This window comes from Podarcis filfolensis, assembly GCF_964270895.1.
Source record: "Podarcis filfolensis genome assembly, chromosome: 12".
Classification (NCBI taxonomy): Eukaryota; Metazoa; Chordata; class Lepidosauria; order Squamata; family Lacertidae; genus Podarcis; species Podarcis filfolensis.
In genome coordinates, this window is record NC_139614.1 from 36,572,444 (window position 1) to 36,592,119 (window position 19,676).

At 41.7% G+C, this 19,676-nt stretch overlaps 1 protein-coding gene across 6 annotated transcripts in view; it reads right to left on the minus strand.

The window, feature by feature from the left end:
* Positions 1 to 89: 89 nt before the first annotated feature.
* PIP4K2A (phosphatidylinositol-5-phosphate 4-kinase type 2 alpha) overlaps positions 90 to 19,676 on the minus strand; it is a 177,861-nt gene continuing 158,274 nt past the window's right edge. For all 6 annotated transcript variants that reach the window (XM_083579941.1, XM_083579940.1, XM_083579943.1 and 3 more), the window contains 6 exons: positions 13,332 to 13,478; positions 11,500 to 11,538; positions 9,141 to 9,254; positions 6,141 to 6,381; positions 4,404 to 4,507; positions 90 to 3,441 (listed from right to left, as the gene is read on the minus strand). In XM_083579941.1, the coding sequence (XP_083436067.1) occupies positions 3,361 to 3,441; positions 4,404 to 4,507; positions 6,141 to 6,381; positions 9,141 to 9,254; positions 11,500 to 11,538; positions 13,332 to 13,478 (726 nt within the window). In that variant the 3' untranslated portion in view covers positions 90 to 3,360. The remainder of the gene's footprint in view (positions 3,442 to 4,403; positions 4,508 to 6,140; positions 6,382 to 9,140; positions 9,255 to 11,499; positions 11,539 to 13,331; positions 13,479 to 19,676) is intronic.

The following is a 19,676-nucleotide window of genomic DNA, read 5'->3' on the forward strand; positions in this document are numbered from 1 at the left end:
ATTAAGGTAGATCTGCTGGGAAACCTGCTAGCACAGGGTTGGGGTGGTGAGAATTGTGTATAATAGCACAACAAGTGAAGAGACACATCTAGCGGCACAGTAGAAATTAGTTAAGTTTATTTATAATCCTGAAAAGTCACTGGTGGTAGCATTTGTTGTGACAGTCCACCCAAGTATACAGTATATATAATACATCCAATCGTACCAATAGAGATTCAGGTGAGAAAAGAGATGGCCATTTATTTGGTGAAGCATTTTCCCTAGACTTTTCAGCTAGGTGGAGCTCTATAAACTTACAATGGTGCGCCGTCCATTGGGTGGTACGTTTGCAATGACTGGGAATTTCAGAGGCTATTACGTCACAAAACAGAAAATGGAACCCAAAAAAAGATTTGTTCAAAGTAATGTCTCTCAAGGGTAGTAGGACGTGTGTGGAAAGTGCATGACCTACCCCTTGTCAACGACTTGACAACCATTCCTTGCATCAACCTGAAAAGTGTTTTTGTAATCAATCCCAAACCGGAGAGAATGCAGTTATGAGTATCATGCGCCTCAGTAAGACAGAAGCTACAGCTATTCCAAGATGTTGGACAAACTACTAAAGAAATTTGCCATCCAGATTTGCAACAGCTGACTTTTAAAGAGGGGGTACCGCCATCTGTATTGAGCAACACAGTCGTGGGGCAGGAGAGCTGAAAATAATGCCAACATAGGTCACATCTGGCAACCAATGTGCCCCTTTGGTATCAGATAGTACATGGGGGTAGACGAGTCTAAAAAGCCCGGGATACAAATTTTCACATCCCTCTAGCTGCTATGGTCAAACTACGCCTCCTGATGTATATATTTTGCTCTAGGAGGCTTATGGGCATTATTTTCAGCTCTCCTACCCCACTACAGTAACGAGTTGGTCATTAACATTATAAATATATCAAAGGGGAAGGAGAACTCAGGTGGTGAGAAAGCCATGTGGGGCTGTGCCTTTTGCCTCGCAGTCACTAATAGCTTGGCTGGGAAGTATGCCCAGACAGCAGGAGGGAAAGGAGATAACAGCACTGATGAGATGCAACATAGGAAGCTGCCTTATATTGAGCCAGGCCACTGGTCCATCTAGCTCAGTACTGTCTACACTGACTGGCAGACGCTCTCCAGGGTTTCAGACATCTCTCCCAGAGATGGTAGGGATTGGACTGAAGACCTTTTGCGGGCAGAGTGGGTGTTCCAACACTTAGTTATGGACCTCCCCCCACCCCACAAAGGGAGAGTTGCAAGAGACCAAAAAGGATCAGCAGTTTGGGTTAACTTATTGTGGATGGAGGGTCTTAAAAGGTCAGTGTAAATCTCAACATCCATCTGTTTTCGCATAGAAACATGGCCTTTTAAAGCGTCCAGGAATGTTGTGGGTTAAAAGCAAGGGGGAAGGTGGTTGCTTTTAATAACTGAGAATCCCATCACTCTTTAAGATTCATTATCTTCGGTGGGAAAATAAAACCGAATTAGATACGTTTTTTAAAAAGGTAACACAGCCTGGGATAGCTCAGTTGGTAGAGCAATGAGACTCTTAATCTCAGGGTTTGGGGGGGGGTGTTGAACCCCATGTTGGGCAAAAGATTCCTGCATTTCAGGGGGTTGGAGTTGCAGTCCCTTCTAATTCTATGATCACAGCCCTGTTGAAATATTGTGCAGTGTAATAGGATATATTGCCTTTGGCTGCATGAGAGTAAGATCAGCTTATGTTTTATCAGAGTTCTCTGAAGCCAACTATACATATTTATTATGCTCAGCTGCAAGCTTAACAGAACTGGCATTAAGTAAGTGGAAAAGGCAACCTGGAATTTGTGGAACAAGCTTTACATTGCAGAGTGGGAGAGAGAGTGTGGTTTATTTTTTGAGTTGCCCATGAATGTCTGTTTCAACATATAATTTTTAAAAGGCACAATTTTAGCACAGTGTATTAAGTAGAGAATTGTAGTTTTAAGCGTATCTAATTCTGTCGTCCTCAAAGTTTGGAACCTCCCCCCCCCCTCCCCAAGTGATCTGAGGTTTTTCAAAGCAGGTTATAGGCGACAACATAATTTTAGGCAAATCAGTTAACACAGCATCGTTTGGAGCAACAGAGCTAATTAGGTAATAAAAATGCCATATAAAATAACCTCAAAACAACCTGTCACCATGGACTGCAAAAATATTTTCTATCATGGAGGTGAATTGAATATCCACTTGGGTACATTACTGCATATTATACTTCAAGAAATTACTTCATCTGTACTGCAAAATAACTTTACATGTAAACTTCAGATTCACATACTGTGACATACTCAAAGCATCCCTGTTTTCCTATTAATGTAAACAGTAAAATTTAGGGCTTAAAAAAAGAATATTTTAATAAAATATTAAAAACAGCACAATGTAAGCATTTAAATGTCTCGGTTTTGATCAGTTACAGGTGAACAGACTTTCCTATTCCTTTGTTCATGTGGTGTAAAATGCTATTATTGCCCAAAATGATTAATTTCTTCCAAAAAAAGCATCATTGATTTCCTTTGTAGTACACTCAGCTCCTATACGATAAACATACAGTGTAAAATCTTCATGTAACATGACAATTAAACAGTCTTAATGTTCCTGCTCCACCTCCCTCAGAATATGCCTACCCTTGGCAAAGAACACACAGCATGATTATGACATTAGATTTTGGTAAAACAAGAGCCAGACCTCTGAATTGCTGGAAGACTTATTTCCTGTTGCAATGGGCCAATTTAATTAAATGAAAAAGGTGCCAACAGGAAAGCTTCCGGCATAAGGAGCTTATGATGTTTCTATTTTCAAAGAGTGCCAACATGCAGGGTAGTTTAAGTATAACATTTGCAGTAAGGTCATAGTCCTCATCGCCACCAAATACTGTCTTGCACCTCTCAGCTCAAAACGTAAACTGATCCACAGTTTAGTTTCGACACCAATATTGTAGAACTTAACATGCATATAATGCCTTCCTCCCCACCCACCTCTAACCATTCATTCCAGCTCAGCTAGTATCCACGGAGTGTTGTTGCAATGCACACCGAGTAAGAAGCTGATCTTTTTTAGTTATTATTAGTTAATTTATATTTGTTTCTGCACACACACACACGCACACACGCATCAGAAATAGCTAGAACTATGCTGGGCATAAATCAGGCAGCTGTTAAAGCGAGTATTTCACCCCAGTCAGTCATCTTTGCCAGCAGATGTAAACAAGGGGGCTGCCTTCTGCAAGATAGCACTTTGAGAGTTCCTTTTAAAAGAAGCTTTTTATCCCTTACACACTTGTAGCCATTGCTGCTGTTCCCAGACCTTGTATCTGTCCAATGGAACATTAGGTTACGTCAAGATGTTGGCAATAAAGTCCAAGAACCGCTTTGAATACTGTTCGGGATTCACTGTTGAAATCTCTGCACCAGCCTGAAAAAGAAAGAGGCAGCTTAAGAGAACAACTGGCTTGTTGTGGCAGGAGATGCGTTCATGATGTCCATGTCACAAAACACACACTATGGTAACCATGGTATTTAGGAGGAGGACAGCAAAAGTAACAATCCAGACATTGCCCTAAAACAAAGCATGTTGGGGGAGTGCCAGTGCCTTGCAAGTGATGACTCTTGAAGTTGTGCTACCCAATCATCCAAGCCCCTCCTACCTCTCTGACTCTTTCCAGCTTGATTGATAGTTATCTTTGCCCAGAGCTTTGCCTTTTACTTTCAGGTTTCTTTTCTGCCATCCCTTCTTCCTCCCACCCTCCCTTCCATATCACCATTCTTGTCTGCCCTCTCCCCAATATTTTCTTCAAAATGGCGCCCCTGAGCAGCAGTTTATGTTTATGTGAACTCAATATTGTGTGATCTCCCCAATCAGTACCAGCAAGTCATGACTGACTTCCCATGGTAAGCATAAGGCTGTCGGGGGGCGGTGGTGGCAGTGGGCGGCTGTATCTCTAATTTCGTGTTATCTGAGATATACCACAGGTGTGACTGGCTCCTCTAGCATGAACTCAAAATTCAAAATGCGGCCACTTGTCTAAAAATGCTGCTGATCTCTAATGTTGAACTAGGGCTGGGCGATATCTTGGTATATGATCCAAAACTGGTTTTGAAGTCCATATCATGATATTGGTTTTATAATTTTTGACCCGGCAATATATCACAAATCATGATGTGTGTGAGAGAGAGCACGCTATGCAAAAATCACAATGTGGGGAAAACCGTGAAGCCAGCCTCTGTATAGCTCCATCCTTATTTCAGACATTGTGATATCTCAGTATGTCGCGGTGTTTAGCTGGTGATATATCGCAAAGTTGAAAACCAGGTATTGCCCAGCGCTTACGTGAACATAACTGACTAAGTTGGAATATATACATCAATGAAACTTACGCCGTGTTTGACGGTTTTTGCAGCATGGGCAGCTTTCTTTTTTGCATCGTAATGAGTAAGAATATCAATGATTGCCATAAAGTATACCTCCTTCCTGGGTGCATCTGTGAAAGAAATTCATAGTACTAAAAATACACATATTTGTAGCCAAGAGATTAAACAACTCTGCCAAAGCAAGTTGGAAGTTATTCTAATAGTGTCTTAAAAACCATATGTCAAAGGATGTATGTGAGTCCTAGAAATATTTTCACTCTCTGATAATTGATTAAGGGATAAGAAAGATAACACTTATCAGTGAAGAGAGAGGGGAAAGTGTGGGTGCACTTTGCTGCAATTGCAAGAAAGCACAAATAAAGTGACTGCAGAATTAAAACTTCCACACCATAACTTACAGTTTACAAGTTTTTTGATGACTGAGTGAATTTGTAAGGACCTTAACACTTTGCTTAAATATTTTAGATTTGCTTTTGAAGATTTTTTAAAGCACATTTATAAACTGCTTCATAGCCTGAGGTCATCAAAGTGACCTACAATAATATTTTTTAAATGAGATAAAAGTGCTTATTTTTTAATCTTCCAAGTAGGACCCGCGTACCTATGGGACCGCCTCTCCTGGTATGCCCCACGGAGGACCTTAAGGTCCACAAATGACAACATTTTGGAGGTCCCAAGTCACAAGGTGGTTAGATTGGTCTCAACTAGGGCCAGGGCCTTTTCAGTACTGGCCCAGACTTGGTGGAACGCTCTGTCACAAGAGACTAGGGCCCTGTGGGACTTGACATCTTTCCACAGGGCCTGCAAGACAGAGCTGTTCTGCCTGGCCTTTGGTTTGGACTCAGTCTGACCCTTATGTTTCCCTCCCCTTATGGTTTTGATCTTTGGGCTCCTTTTAAAACGAGGCTGCATTTTAAATTGCATTTTAACCTGTATTTTAAATTAGGGTTTTTTCCTATTATGTTTTTACTGTAATTTTACTGGTGTTAGCCGCCTTGAGCCCAGCTCTGGCCGGGGAGGGCGTGGTATAAATAAAATTTATTATTATTATTTAGACTAGAAGAAAAAATCTGTAGTGCCATGATGAGTTTTCTGCCACCACTTAAAACCGCATCTTTTCATCCAGTCCTTTGGCTGAATTCTCACTCCCACACTTTGCAATTTTATTTGTAGTAAGTGCTGCAGGTTGTTTGATGGGGATTTTAAGTGTGTAGTAAGATTTCAACTTGTTTAAAATGTTTTAATTGTTGTTCTATATCAGCTTTGGTAGTTATATTGCCCACAGCACAATGTAAAAATCTAAACAGAGAACCTCTGGAAAATGCCAAAACAATCACCTGTTTCTTTTGTCGAGCAAGGTGTATTTGTCATTGTAAATAACTGTCCAATGTGCTGTCAGTAGACTTTCAAATGAAAGCAAAAAGGAGTATTCAAGACAATCAGCTCAGAATCTCTATCTTTCTGTAGCATTTAGCAATATAGCTGGCTAATGCAGTATTGTAGTCATTTATAAGTGAACTGCTTTTACTGTATTCAGACAATACCTAATAATGACATGTTAAAATCAGAGCCATGCATTGCAGATCCCTTACCCCCCTCCAAAAAGTTTTCAAAATCCTACTAAAGATGAGCAATTGATAATTGGGTATCGTGCTTTTTTGCCTTGGTGGAGTTTTCTTTCCTTCTAGAGACTCGGAGACTGGTGCAAGAATTGAAATCTCCCCCATGTCTAAATATACTTACTTTCATGGCATTTTATTCCATAAACATCAATGGTTGGATCGAATTCTCCTGGAGCTAAAGGCTGCAAGCTGTTGAGTGTATTTCCTGGGCTATCTGGAGGCGTTCCAACAGGATGAGCCCCATCGCTTTCTCCTTCCTCTTCATCGTTCTCTTCGTATTCAACCTCCTCCTGTTCTGCTCTCTCAACATCATGAATTCCAACCAGCAAGCTGTAGTCCATGAGTTTCAACTGAGCAAGGAACTTTGAAGGCAACAATAAAAGAAGGTCAGTTACCAAGGGGTAGAAAATTCCAAGATCCAGTTGGGTGGGGGTGGGAAAAGGTAACTTTTCTGCAGCAAATGTTGTTTTCTACTGCAACAGGCTTACTTGAGTGAAAGCCAAAATAGGAAGCTTCAATGGAAAACAAGTCTGGTATATTTTATGCATGGCACGAAAGGAGAAACACGACAGTTTCCCTAGCTATAATTTGGATTTGAGGTTTTATTTTTTGCTTTGAGAATTTGAGCAGAACGTTGCTTAAGAGACTTTTCTACCTCTTACATAGTGCTAGAACTAGGAAACCAGCCAATGAAATTGAGTGGCAGCAGACTGACTGACTGACTGACAGACGAAAGGAAATAATTCTTCACACAACTCACAATTTAGTGACAGAATGAGTGTATGGATGGCCACTAGCTCAGGTAAAATCCATCCATCAGTTGATGGCTAAATGGAACCTCCCTATCCAGAAGCAGTACGATGGGTCAGAGCAGTGGGGAAGACTTTCCTCCATGCCTTTTGTAGGCTTTTCAGCAGGCTATTGGTTTGTCTCTGTAGGATACTGAATGCTCTGGCTGACAGGACTTTGATATTATCTAGTAGGAAACTTCTTGTAATCACCATGTCTGAAACTTGCAGAATTCACTAACCACTGTTTAAAAGCAAAATAGTATGGAACTAATGTATTTGTATCTAAATGTCGGTGAGACACATGGCTTCATTTCCCACCAGCTCCAATGATCCCACTGTTTGCGTATGTACACAAGGGAGAGGAATGCCATACAGTGACCACAGCTTCTGCACAGGAGTCTGCAAAACTGCACCCTAGTGTGCCTAAGGCTCTGAACACATGATCTGTACCCTGCAACTAGATCATGCACTCAAAGCCTATACAGTGGTATCTCGGGTTACATACGCTTCAGGTTACAGACTCCGCTAACCCAGAAACAGTACCTCGGGTTAAGAACTTTGCTTCAGGATGAGAACAGAAATTGTGCAGAGATAGCAGGAGGCCCCATTAGCTAAAGTGGTGCTTCAGGTTAAGAACAGTTTCAGGTTAAGAACGGACCTCCGGAACGAATTACGTACTTAACCCAAGGTACCACTGTATATCCCGCTCCAAGAGTACATACTACCTGGACCATGTGCATGAACAGTGACTGGGTGGGGGCAAAATTGAACTGGTGAAGCAAGGCAGAAGAGCCAGATTTATGCTGCTTTAAGAAATGCTTTGTTACATGACAACTTTCAATAAAAGAATGCTAGCTGCAAGGAAAACAGATTTGGCCGGTCAGTGTGGATGACACTTATTAGTGTTCATGTGCATTGCTTGATTTACTTTAAAAAACCCCAAAACTAATAGGTAAGATGAGGGGATGCAGAAAGGGGCTTTTAACCCTTTGCTCCTGCCACTGTCCTGATTTGAATCAACCCTCCCTTTCAATTTGCCATGTTGCAACTAGTTTGATCCTGAAGATCGGTCTTAAAGACAAGACTGCAGCAGTGCAATAATTGGATATACATTAGATGGCTGCCATGAAGGCTTGTTGAGCATCTTAGCCCCATCCCAGCTGCATGCAACTGAAAAGCCATACTGAATAATCAAGCAAACTCAGAAGCGGAGTGCAGAGTTTGCAGAAAAACTGGACTCTCAGGAAGCAAAGCCGTGATCCAGAGAGTCCCTGTTATAAACATAAATCAAAGATTAAAACTGAATTACATTCAACTAAATATATTGGGGTAAATTATTTTGTGAGCATAGTTACTGCTCTTAGCATGCCCTCCCCCCAAAAAATAAGAATGTGAAAGGTAAAACCAAGATTCAATTCTAGTTTTCCATTATCACTGTGGCATGCCAAACCACTACACAATAATTGCCTACATACACAATTTAATGATCCTTCAATATGAATTCTAATCAATGCCATAGAAGCCACTCCAAACACAATTACATGACTGACCTTCCAAGAATCTGTCATACTTAAAATAGCAGAAAATGCAATTTTGCCCATATTTCAGAGGCACATCAAGTGTTTACGGAGCATTTTAACAGTTCAAGATGCAGTGCCATAAATATTAAAAGCAACATTTGTGCTTTTCCCCCTGATGCTAGTTTACACCACCAGCTTAAGGGAAGTACCGTAATAGCCTGCCCCAGCCTCAGCATTCCTCCTGTAAATAGATCATGGCTCTAACCCCCCTTTATCTCCTCGTTTCAGGGGTTTCCAACCTTTCTGACCCAGTGGATGCATTTTGAACTTTGAGAAAGTGCCATGAGCACCAGTCATGAAATGGCGCTGCAGAGTCATGGCACACCATAAAATGTCTGCTGTGGGGCTTTTGTGCAATGGCTGCCACATCTAAGAGCAGAAAAAGAGACAGAATCACAAAATGGTGCAGGCATGCCCCCCCCCCATCGAGGGGGGAAAAGGCACCTGTATCAGGAATTTTCATTGATAGCTTTTGTGGGTACCATGAGAAGTACTGGCAGGGGCACTGGCATTCCTGAGCATTAGATGGGTGCCCTCCATAACATATTGCTGTCATGAAAAAACACCAGCAAAATCCCAGTTACAATCGGGAGGACAAATAATTTACAGGTCACTATAACATTTATTTGCAGCATTTTGCAATATTGAATTGGTGGGGTAAAGCAGCCTAGGAGGTCTGAGAACAATAGTCACTATGGCTTTTGCTAAGTGTGGTGAGCTTCAGAGCTGACCAGGCAAGCAACCCCTTACCTCAACATCCTTTTTAAGCTTTTCAAGGAACATCTTTTTGTTCGTTTCATCAATATAAATCTTCTGGCCATCGTTGATGAAGTCGTTGTCTTTGAATGTCGGCAGTTCTTTGGCCTGAAACGGACAAGAGGAAGCTAGCGCATAAAAACCGTTTCAAAACAATGAGCCCAGTGAAACAAGCAATGAAAACAAGGAATTTCCTGATCAAAAGCGCAGGGGAGTATTTCAGAGCTATCCAAAATGTGAATAGCCACAAGGGGGCACAAATGAGCTACGGCTCCAGTGCACACAAGTAATGTAAGGAACAGAGCATCGTATTTTCCCATTTAATTGAGACCTTGTTTGCTTTTATGACCGATTTGATTAAGTTAAGCCGTTTTAGAGTATTTACAGTAAAAAAGGAAACGTGTTGCTCATCTGCAAGACCAGCCTTCACCTTGTCAAGAGTCGTTGCACACACATCTGTTTTGTCAGAAGTCTAGCACAAGAAATAGGTGTGGGGCTCAGCTGCACTCATCAAAACGCCCCACAAATGCTGCACATCCAAAGGGCCCAATTCTGATACTCTGCTCCCCAAGTTAACTATGGTATAGGGCAGTGCTGGATTTACGTATAAGCTAAACAAGCTATAGCTTAGGGCCCCACTCTCTTGGGGGCCCCAAAAAAATTTGAAGGAAAAAAAATGGATGTACATTTCCAAAAGATAAAAAACAAAATAAAACCTACATACAGCAACAGTGTTTTGTGTTGTGTAGGCTCCTATGATGTAAGTAATGGGCCCCGCCTGCTATATAAAGAGCCCCATTACCTTCAGTAACTTAGGGCCTCATCAAACCTAAATCCGGCCCTGGTATAGGGAGATCAGGAGCAGGTGTCATGAATCATGCGCTTCCTCACCACTGCCACCACACAGCACTGGGAGAAGCCACATTTCCACCCCTGATCTCAGAAGCCTGTGGGTCCCCAGATGTTGTTGAACTACAACTCCCATCACCCCTAGCTAGCAAGGCCAGAGCTCAGGGATGATGGGAGTTGTAGTCCAACAACATCTGGGGACCCACAGGTTGAGAACTGCTGCCCTAAGACATGGGTAGGCAAACTAAGGCCTGGGGGCCAGATCCGGCCCAGTCGCCTTCTAAATCTGGCCTGCGGACGGTTCAGGAATCAGCATGTTTTTACATGAGTAGAATGTGTCCTTTTATTTAAAATGCATCTCTGGGTTATTTGTGGGGCATAGGAATTCATTCTTTTTTTCTCTCAAAATATAGTCCAACCCCCCACAAGGTCTGAGGGACAGTGGAAAAAGTTTGCTGACCCCTGCCCTAAGAGATATCTGGCTAAAGCATGTTGGATTGAATAGCTGTGCTATGCCCAAGGTTATTCAAAAAGTTAAGGGCATGCTAGGTTTCCAACTTGTTCTCTAGGTATGCCAATGTAAGACATACATACAAGTTAATGTGAAGCTTCAGTGGCCTGGTTCACTGCTTTGCTCCTCCTAAGCCCTTTTTTTATTCCCATACTGCGCTGAGCTAAGCCCAGATTTGGCTTAGTGTTTCAGCCAAAAATGGCTTTGTGGTGAAGCTCTCCTCACTGAACCACAAACTGTAGCCAATGTTTATGTGAACCAGGTCACTGTAACAAAGACAAAGCATTTTTGTGCAAGGTATTTTTAGCTAAAACTTCTGGAAGGGTGACTGGGTAGAGGGCAGCACACGCTTATTTCTTCACACTTCTATACAGGGATATGTGTAAATTGGTCCTTAACACAAAGGCAGAGGAAGCAGTAAAGGAAGGTGAAGATGCATTGGCAAAGGAGAAGAGAAAAAGGAAGCACAAGGTAAGATGAGCATTTCAGGCCTGGTGATGTGAGTCTACACACACTGCCAGAAACCCTAATCCATACTTTGGGGCACCAACTGACTCTGGCCATAAAATTCCCCATTAGCACCTATGCACTGGTGCAGAAAATACACCAGTGGCAGAGGGCGATGGCATGCAAATACCCAACCACCATTTTTCTTTGAGGGCAAACTCTGAATTATGCCCAGAAGCAAATTGGTAACCAATCAGATCTGCTTCTCCAAGCAGTAGCCTAGAAATAACTACTGAGATCCTTTTAACTCAACAGTACTTGTATGTATTTTAATAGTACTGTATGTTTTTTTTAATGCTTGAAATTCAGAATGTGTGTATGCTGTCTGATTTCCTATGCTTCTTATTGTATAAATAAACGTTTGTAATTATTTTGAAACCAGCATCTGTTATTTACAGGCAGAATCATGGTACATGATTATCACTGTTTCCCCCTTTCTTAAAAGCTGAAGTTAGGCAACTTAAGGAAACATAACCTTTGCCATACCTTTTCCTTGTCGCTGGCTTCTCTTGCAACTGTAGACCCCTGAAACAGAAATACTGTATTTAAATTGCTGCTGGGGATAAAACTGAAGGGCATAGGTGTTCTTTTATGCATAATTTCTCCAGTAGATTCACAGTAAGGTTTTTCACTGTAGCCCTGATGCAAAGTTACACACACTCAGATTACAGTATATGCAACATTCAAAAGCAATTAAAACATTCTGGCATAGCAGTACGTTAAGCAGAGGCCCCTATCCCTGATGTGTTTCCATCTGGAAATGTCTGCAATTTTAAAAACAGGGATACAGTGACCGAAGCTTTGAGGACAGAACATCCAATTGCAACCTAGAACTCTTGCCAGATGACACCATGAAAAAAAGGTAACAGGCGGTTGACCATCTTTGATTTGAGCTGTTTGACAGGGCAATGGTCTTCCTTGGGAGGTTGTGGACTCTCATTCACTGGAGGTTTTTAAGCAGAGTTTGGATGGCCATCTGTCATGGATGCTGTAGTTGAGATTCCTGCATTGCAGGAGCTTACAACAGATGACCCCTTGAAGTCCCTTCCAACTCTGCAATTTTATGAATCTATGATTGGACTTGTCAATTGACGAGCATATCAGCCCTGCCAAATACCAACTTTTGCAGCTAGTGAGACAAGTTTAAAATTTTGAATTGGTGTACAATGTACATATAATTGAATTTGTAGGAACCGAGGAGGCCTGATGTTTGGGAGTATTAATGTTAGCTGCATGCCACTCTTGGCAGGTAGCAGAACTGACAGGCAGTAATTTTGTTGTCTCCAGAAAACCATTTATACTAACGTAAGGGAGAAGGCATTGGGTACGCTACAGCCAAAAGGGGGTGAAAGAATTATGTTGTCATTCAAAATAAGCTAGGCCAACAAACACGTCTATTTAAGCCAATAGAACGTAGATTGTTTGCATTCTGGATTTTGAGCTCTCAAGGCCACCCTACAGTTACATTTCAGTCTGTAAGCAAATGCAAAGGTGCAAATCATATGGGAAGGTATACACCAGTTTCTTTTGCTAAAAGGGCATGTATCAGCTGGTTAAAATAAAGTGCACTGGAGGTCAGTCAGTCTTCCTGAGAGGCCAGTTTCCAATTGAAACATATTTTTTTTCAGCTTGCCACGTTCCTTGCTAAGGAAACAAGACAGGATATGAATAAGCTAATCTGAGCCAGTTTGACAGCTTTAAACAAACCAACAGTGCAATCCTATATTTGTCTACTCAGAAACCCCATTAAGTACATTGGGGCTTACTCCCTTGCTAAGTGGGACTGCAGCCTAATATATTTGGTCATGGTAACAGAAAATAGAAGTTGCTTACTAGGGTTTTTGAATCTACAAATATTAGCTCAACTTTTAACACATTCTTCCTAACTCCATTAAAATGGTTCTATTAATTTATTTATTTTTTAAAAAATCTGCATGCAGGCTGATTTGTAACAGTCTACAGAATCCATTAAGGACATGAGAGCTGCTTCAGTTATTTTTATTTTTTTACCCCTCAAATGGTTTTCACTGCAACCATTAGCACTTATCCACTTTTAGCGAGCATACTTCTGCTAAGCCACTTCCTTTACAGCACACAATACAACTCAACGTTATCTTACTTCCATAAAAGGTTTGGGCGTTAGATAAGCCGCAAACAATTTCAATAATAATAGCTTAACGAAAGAGTTTCCTAGATACTTTCTGGTGTACTGCTACTGATAGCCTCTAAGAACCCACAGAAATTTGTACCGTTTGGGGGGGAGGGGACTATCAAGGCAGTTACTGCAATATTCATAACAGAAGCCGCTCAGTGCTCACCTTTAAATCATATTTTCTATAAACAGATAAACGGTGGCTGAATACATTCCTTGTAACAATCATATATACTTCGACTCCATCAACAGTAAGCCGGTACATTCCCAAAAACTGAGGAAGTAGTGTGTTGCCATGACACTCCACTATAAACTAGGAGGAAAAAATTAATATTAGAACTTGACACATACTGGATATCTGTTGCAAAGATACACAGAAGTAACAGAGATTCAGACATACAGATTTGATGAGAAAAGTTATACCACAATGCAAACAATTAGAAAAAATAATTCTAGAAGGCCCACATTCCTTAACTGTTGGTGGGCCACGCTATAGGGTAATTGCAGAATTTGAAAAGGTTCTTCCACACAGATATGAAAAGTGAACACACATTTCCCCCCCATTTAGTTAGGAATCTCTTCAAGGTGTTTCGCTAATCCTCGTCTCTCACAAACAGTCAGAATTCACATAACCTAGCAATTCCCTTCTCTACTAGTTCTCACCTCAAATCTGCACCTCATGATTACACAGTTCACTTCCAGCAGGTAGAAACTATGTATTTCACTTCTAAGATCTCAGCATTCCCTCACAAAAAAGGATGTCCGCCTTGGAGCCTGCCACCTGCAGATATATGGTAGCTATCAAAATAGATATCATGCCCCGTTCAGCTAGCAGATATAAACACAGTATGCATCAAAAATACTTTTTGGGTTGTGTTCTTTGAAAAAAGAAACTTCTGTTATTTCAGTTAATGGAAGGAAGAATTACACCCAACCATTTATGAGGAGCCAGAAAAGGACCTAGATCCGCAACACCATATTCGGTGTTCAGCAGGTTCATAGGGGCTTATCAACTCCTAGTAGTAGAATCTCCCCAACCTTCCTGAAAGTCAGGGAGCAGCACCCCAAGTGATATATCCTTTTTCTGTATGCATTCCTCTGGATTTCAGTCCATGCCTATGACCCAGCAGATACTTCCATTTATACCAAATAGAAGTTACCTACCTAACTGTGCAAATTTTTTCTCTGCTTTATTTCAGTGCTTACATTTAGAAGCCATGCTAAACCTTGGAGCTTCTTATTCCCCTGTTGTTTCCAGAGACCCACTGTTAACATCAACCATAGTTTAGATGCAAATGGAATGCTAGACTGTAGTTAATGGAAAACAGAAGCAAAAGCTTCCAACATATCCTTGTGGCTACACTGGTGGACAAGGGGCAGGGAAGCTCATGAGCCTGGAGCTCCCTGAGAATCATTCTCATCACACTAAACTATGGTTTAGTGCAAAGTCCGAACTCTCCCAAGCAAAAGACACCTAGAATTGCATTACCGTATTTTTCGCCCTATAGGACGCACCGTCCCATAAGGCGCACCTAGTTTTTTGGGGGGGAAATAAAGGGGAAAAAATTATTTCCCCCCCAGGCACGGGGCTGGGACGGGGGAAGCCCGAGCTTCCCCTGACCCCAGCCCCCAAACAGGCAGCTCTCTGCAAGCCGTGGGAGCCCAGCGCTGGCTCCCGCTGCTTGCGGAGAGGTCCGCGAAGCCTGGACGTGCTGAGCTCAGGGCGCGCAGGCTTCAGCATGCAGGCAACTATCCGCAAGCGGCGGGAGCCCAGCGACGGGCTCCCGCTGTTTGCGGAGAGGTCCGCGAAGCCTGGAGAGCGAGAGGGGTCGGTGCGCACCGACCCCTCTTGCTCTCCAGGCTTCAGCGAAAGCCTGCATTCGCCCCATAGGATGTGCACACATTTCCCCTTCATTTTTGGAGGGGAAAAAGTGCGTCCTATAGGGCGAAAAATACGGTACTATTGAGAATACAATAACATGAATATTGGAGGATGGATGGCATTGACTACACTTGCATAGTACAATGCCATAAAGGATTTTTAAAAAAATAAAAAGTACTCCTTTTTTTACAGCAGAATAAGTCAAATTCTTAAGTGCAAAAGTTAACAATTTACACAATTATTATTATTTTTTGGAGTTCTGCAAATACCTAGTTTAGTGACTTCAACATTAAATGGAAATGTATTTAGAAGAATACAATGAACAAAGTTAACCATATCTGGAGACACTTCTTAGCTGTAATCAAACAGCTTTTCAGGTTGCTAGCAACATCTATAATAGTATAGAAACAGACTGGGGGTTAATCTCATGGGACATATAAAACACTACACTTGTGACATAAATATGGAGTGAAACAAGCCTTTTCTTCATATCCAAAGATAACAACTATTTTGAATTTCACTCAGCATGTCTTTTCTTCCAGGAAAAAACCACATAGCATTAAAATGTATTTGCTTCATTTGCCCTATCTTTTAAAAACAAAAATGTTCTACAATATAGGTGTTTCTTTTTCAAACCATATTTGCTGTACTGTGCTACCTCGCAGGACTATATATTCTGTATTCCCAGACTGATGAAAGAGATGGCTTTCCATCCAACTATGATTTTAGTTTCTATTTATCAAATTAAGTTCACACAAGGAATGCTCTCTTAATAAATTTGAGAATTAAACAGAGGTGGGCTTAGGGAGTATAACTTGACTCTGGTTACCGTATAGGGAAAAGATCTTGAGCAAACACTTTGCTGTCTTTTTAAACCATGAGTAACACTAATGTTCAAGTATCATCGATTTAAAATAGCTGTAAGACCCGTAACAGTAATATTTTGGGTCAGATATTAAACCCAGCTTTATTATGGAACTTACCTGAAAGTAAACATACCATTATATTAATATTTCATAAATCATAAGTATATTTGTTCAATTTTTTTAAGTAAGTACCCCTAGTCTCATTTGGACCAGTGATAATACTCCATTACCAAACATGCAAAAGCTAGAAGAAGAAGAAGAAGAAGAAGAAGAAGAAGAAGAAGAAGAGGAGGAGGAGGAGGAGGAGGAGGAGGAGGAGGAGTTTGGATTTGATATCCCGCTTTATCACTACCCGAAAGAGTCTCAAAGCGGCTAACATTCTCCTTTCCCTTCCTCCCCCACAACAAACACTCTGTGAGGTGAGTGGGGCTGAGAGACTTCAGAGAAGTGTGACTGGCCCAAGGTCACCCAGCAGCTGCATGTGGAGGAGTGGGGAATCGAACCCGGTTTGCCAGATTACGAGTCCACCGCTCTTAAACACTACACCACACTGGCTATTAAAATAAATGATGGCATTGGACCGGAAAGTGATGACTAAAGCAGGTATTCTAATTTAAGGTTTAAATACGCTGGCATGCTGGCAGCTGGCAGGATAAGAAAACAGCAGGCGCACAGCTGGAGGAGATAAGGAGGAAGGAAACCCTGTTGGCACATCTAATCCTTGACAGGCACCCTGCTCCCTCAGGGAGAGAAGTGATAAATGGCACACTGTGTGCTCTTCACAACTCACATACCTCAAGGAAGCTGCCTTATACTAAGTCAGATCACTGGTCCACTTAGCTCAGTACTGTCTACACTGACTGGAAGCAGCTCTCCAGGGTTTTAGTAAGGTAAAGGGACCCCTGACCATCAGGTCCAGTTGTGGCCGACTCTGGGGTTGCGGCGCTCATCTCGCTTTATTGGCCGAAGGAACCGGCGTACAGCTTCCGGGTCATGTGGCCAGCATGACTAAGCCACTTCTGGCAGACCAGAGCAAAGCACGGAATCCTCACTTACCTTCCCTCTGGACCGGTACCTATTTATCTACTTGCACTCTGATGTGCTTTCGAACTGCTAGGTTGGCAGGAGCAGGGACCGAGCAACGGGAGCTCACCCCGTCGCAGGGATTCGAACTGCCAACCTTCTGATCGCCAAGTCCTAGGCTCTGTGGTTTAACCCACAGCGCCACCCGTGTCCCACACTCCAGGGTTTTACATTACAGTCAAACCTCGTTTGTCGAACATAATCCATTCCGGAAGCTCATTTGGCTTCCAATATGTTCGACAACCGAGGCGTGGCTTCTGATTGGCTGCAGGAACTTCCTGTACTCAAGTGGAAGCCGCGGTGGACATTCACAGCTTCCGAAAAATGTTCAAAAACCAGAACACACACTTCCAGGTTTTCGTTGTTCGCGAGCGAAAACCTTCCAAAACGGAGGTATTTGGTTTGACTGTATCAGGTTTTTTCATATATACTAGTTAGAGCTCTTGCCTTTTTTCCTGATACGTTATGCAAAGAAATGGGAATTGTCTGTGGCTATTAATAAAGCTTACTGTAAACACACAAAAAAGGTGTGGTGAGGGGCAAATAAGTTTTCCATCCAAAAACCTAATAAATTAATCTAAAACTTCCTACCTCCCACCCCCTTTAAAACCTATTTATTCCTGCTATTTCTGTTGGAAAGTAGGCAAACAAAATTAATTGTTCGGAAAAAGGGCTACAGGATTTTCGTTGGTGCCCATTAACTGACAGTTTCACTTTTGCCTACACATTAATTGGAAATCTAGTCACAAACAAATCTTCGTTTGATACATTCCAAGAATTCAGTGTTCTTTATTATTATTATTTTTAAAACTGTCTAAAGCTTTCACTACTTAAAAACAAATCTATAAATAAAAGACAAATTGAGCCCTATGGGAAGAAAGAAAAGAAAAGAAAAAACACTAATTTTCCTAAACACATTCAGCGAGTGTACTGTAGCATTTTAAACAAAGGCCTCACATACTGCTCATTCTTAGATGCCAGCAGACAAAGACTCCTGCATAGTGTACTGACAATGTATAATTCCGTCTCTGTTTAACACAGTAAATTCCAGAATTCGTATACTAAAATTTATCTTGAGTATTAAAACTAAATCCAACAGCTCTTATTAGTCACTATTCTTCTCTCTCTGTGTGTGTGTGTCCTCATAAGATGTGCCACTTGTCTTTTGAAATTTAGCATTACAAACCTGAGCCACTTCTCTCTACATTCACCAAATTAATTCCATTGTGTGTAGTCTTTGCCCAATTCCATTGTGCACAGTCTTTTGGTACTATTGTTTTATCAGGCTTCTGCACAGTGTAAGTCCCCTCACCAACTATTTGATCCCCAAACTATTTTGCCAGTCATGCCACTACCCTGATGAAAATATTAATATAGCTGTGTTACAGACACAAAAAGCAATGGATTATCAAGGCAGCAATTATCTGCACTCTTGTGTTGCATTTACAATAAATCTTGAAAGAGGAGCTCCAGTCTCTCTCTCTCTCTCTCTCTCTCTCTCTCTCTCTCTCTCTCTCTCTCTCTCTCACACACACACACACACACACACACACACAGAGAGAGAGAGAGAGAGAGGGGGGGGGGAATGCAATTGCACTCTTTCCACTCAAATTGCTAATAAACACAATGTGATTTGGAGAAAATGCCTTTTAAAAGAAGACATCTATGCTAAGTGAAAGGGGGATATAGCATAAATTATCAGCTGCCCCAATTGTGTAGTTTGGCATCCACTACATGCTAGGCATATACTAAGCAGAAGGCTTTTAAATTCATGATTTGTAAGACATGCACAGTGTTGAGCTAATTATACTTTCTGAAGATGCTCAGCGCTGTAAACAACTAAGCATTTAAGGAGTATACACCTTCCAAATTTAAACATGAACCTGCATGATTGTACATACAATTACATGAAATAACTCATTGCTAAAGCAACTGTTAACACTCAAGATTTGCTCAGGGAGGGCGATTTCAGACAGGTTATTGCCTTACTGCCACCATCAGAAGTCCAAGCCATTGGGACATTTAAGATAAATTGAGATATTATGCTGTGTGGTGCTTCTTCTAGGTCGCATCCTTGGGACTTTTTAGCCCTACTTACTATGGCCCCAAAATAGGAAACCAGAAACAAAACACACCAAGTAGGGTTTCCTTTAAAATAAAAAGTTCTGTTTATATAGTGTGTGTTCCTACTATATGAAGTACAGTATACGCTCCTATAAATCTACAAGTTGACCAGGAAAAAGCAGCATGTTACACAAGCTTGCTGACGAAGTTTGGGGTTGGGGAGGGAGGAAAAGGTTATCTATCCTTTCTCCCTGTCCTTGTACATCCTCCAAAGACGTAATTTCAAAGACTGGGCACTTCCTTTAATTTAGTGGCACTGCATTTTCAGAGTAGGGATGGGGAACTAGGACTATCCAGGTGTTATTGGACTCCAACTCCCATCAGTCCCAGCAAGCAATGGCGTGGGTGATGGGAATTGTAGTCCAACAAATGGAGAGCCATGGACTCCATATCCTTGACTTATTGGTGACCAGACTGATTTCTGAGCTATGGACTCCTCCCTCAGCACAACTTGGCTGTTCCAGTGTATCTTCAGGAATGTATGTTTGAAGGGGTGTTTCCATGTCTTAGAAAACTATGGGTGTGTCCCCTCATCTATGTGTGTATGTCCCCCCAA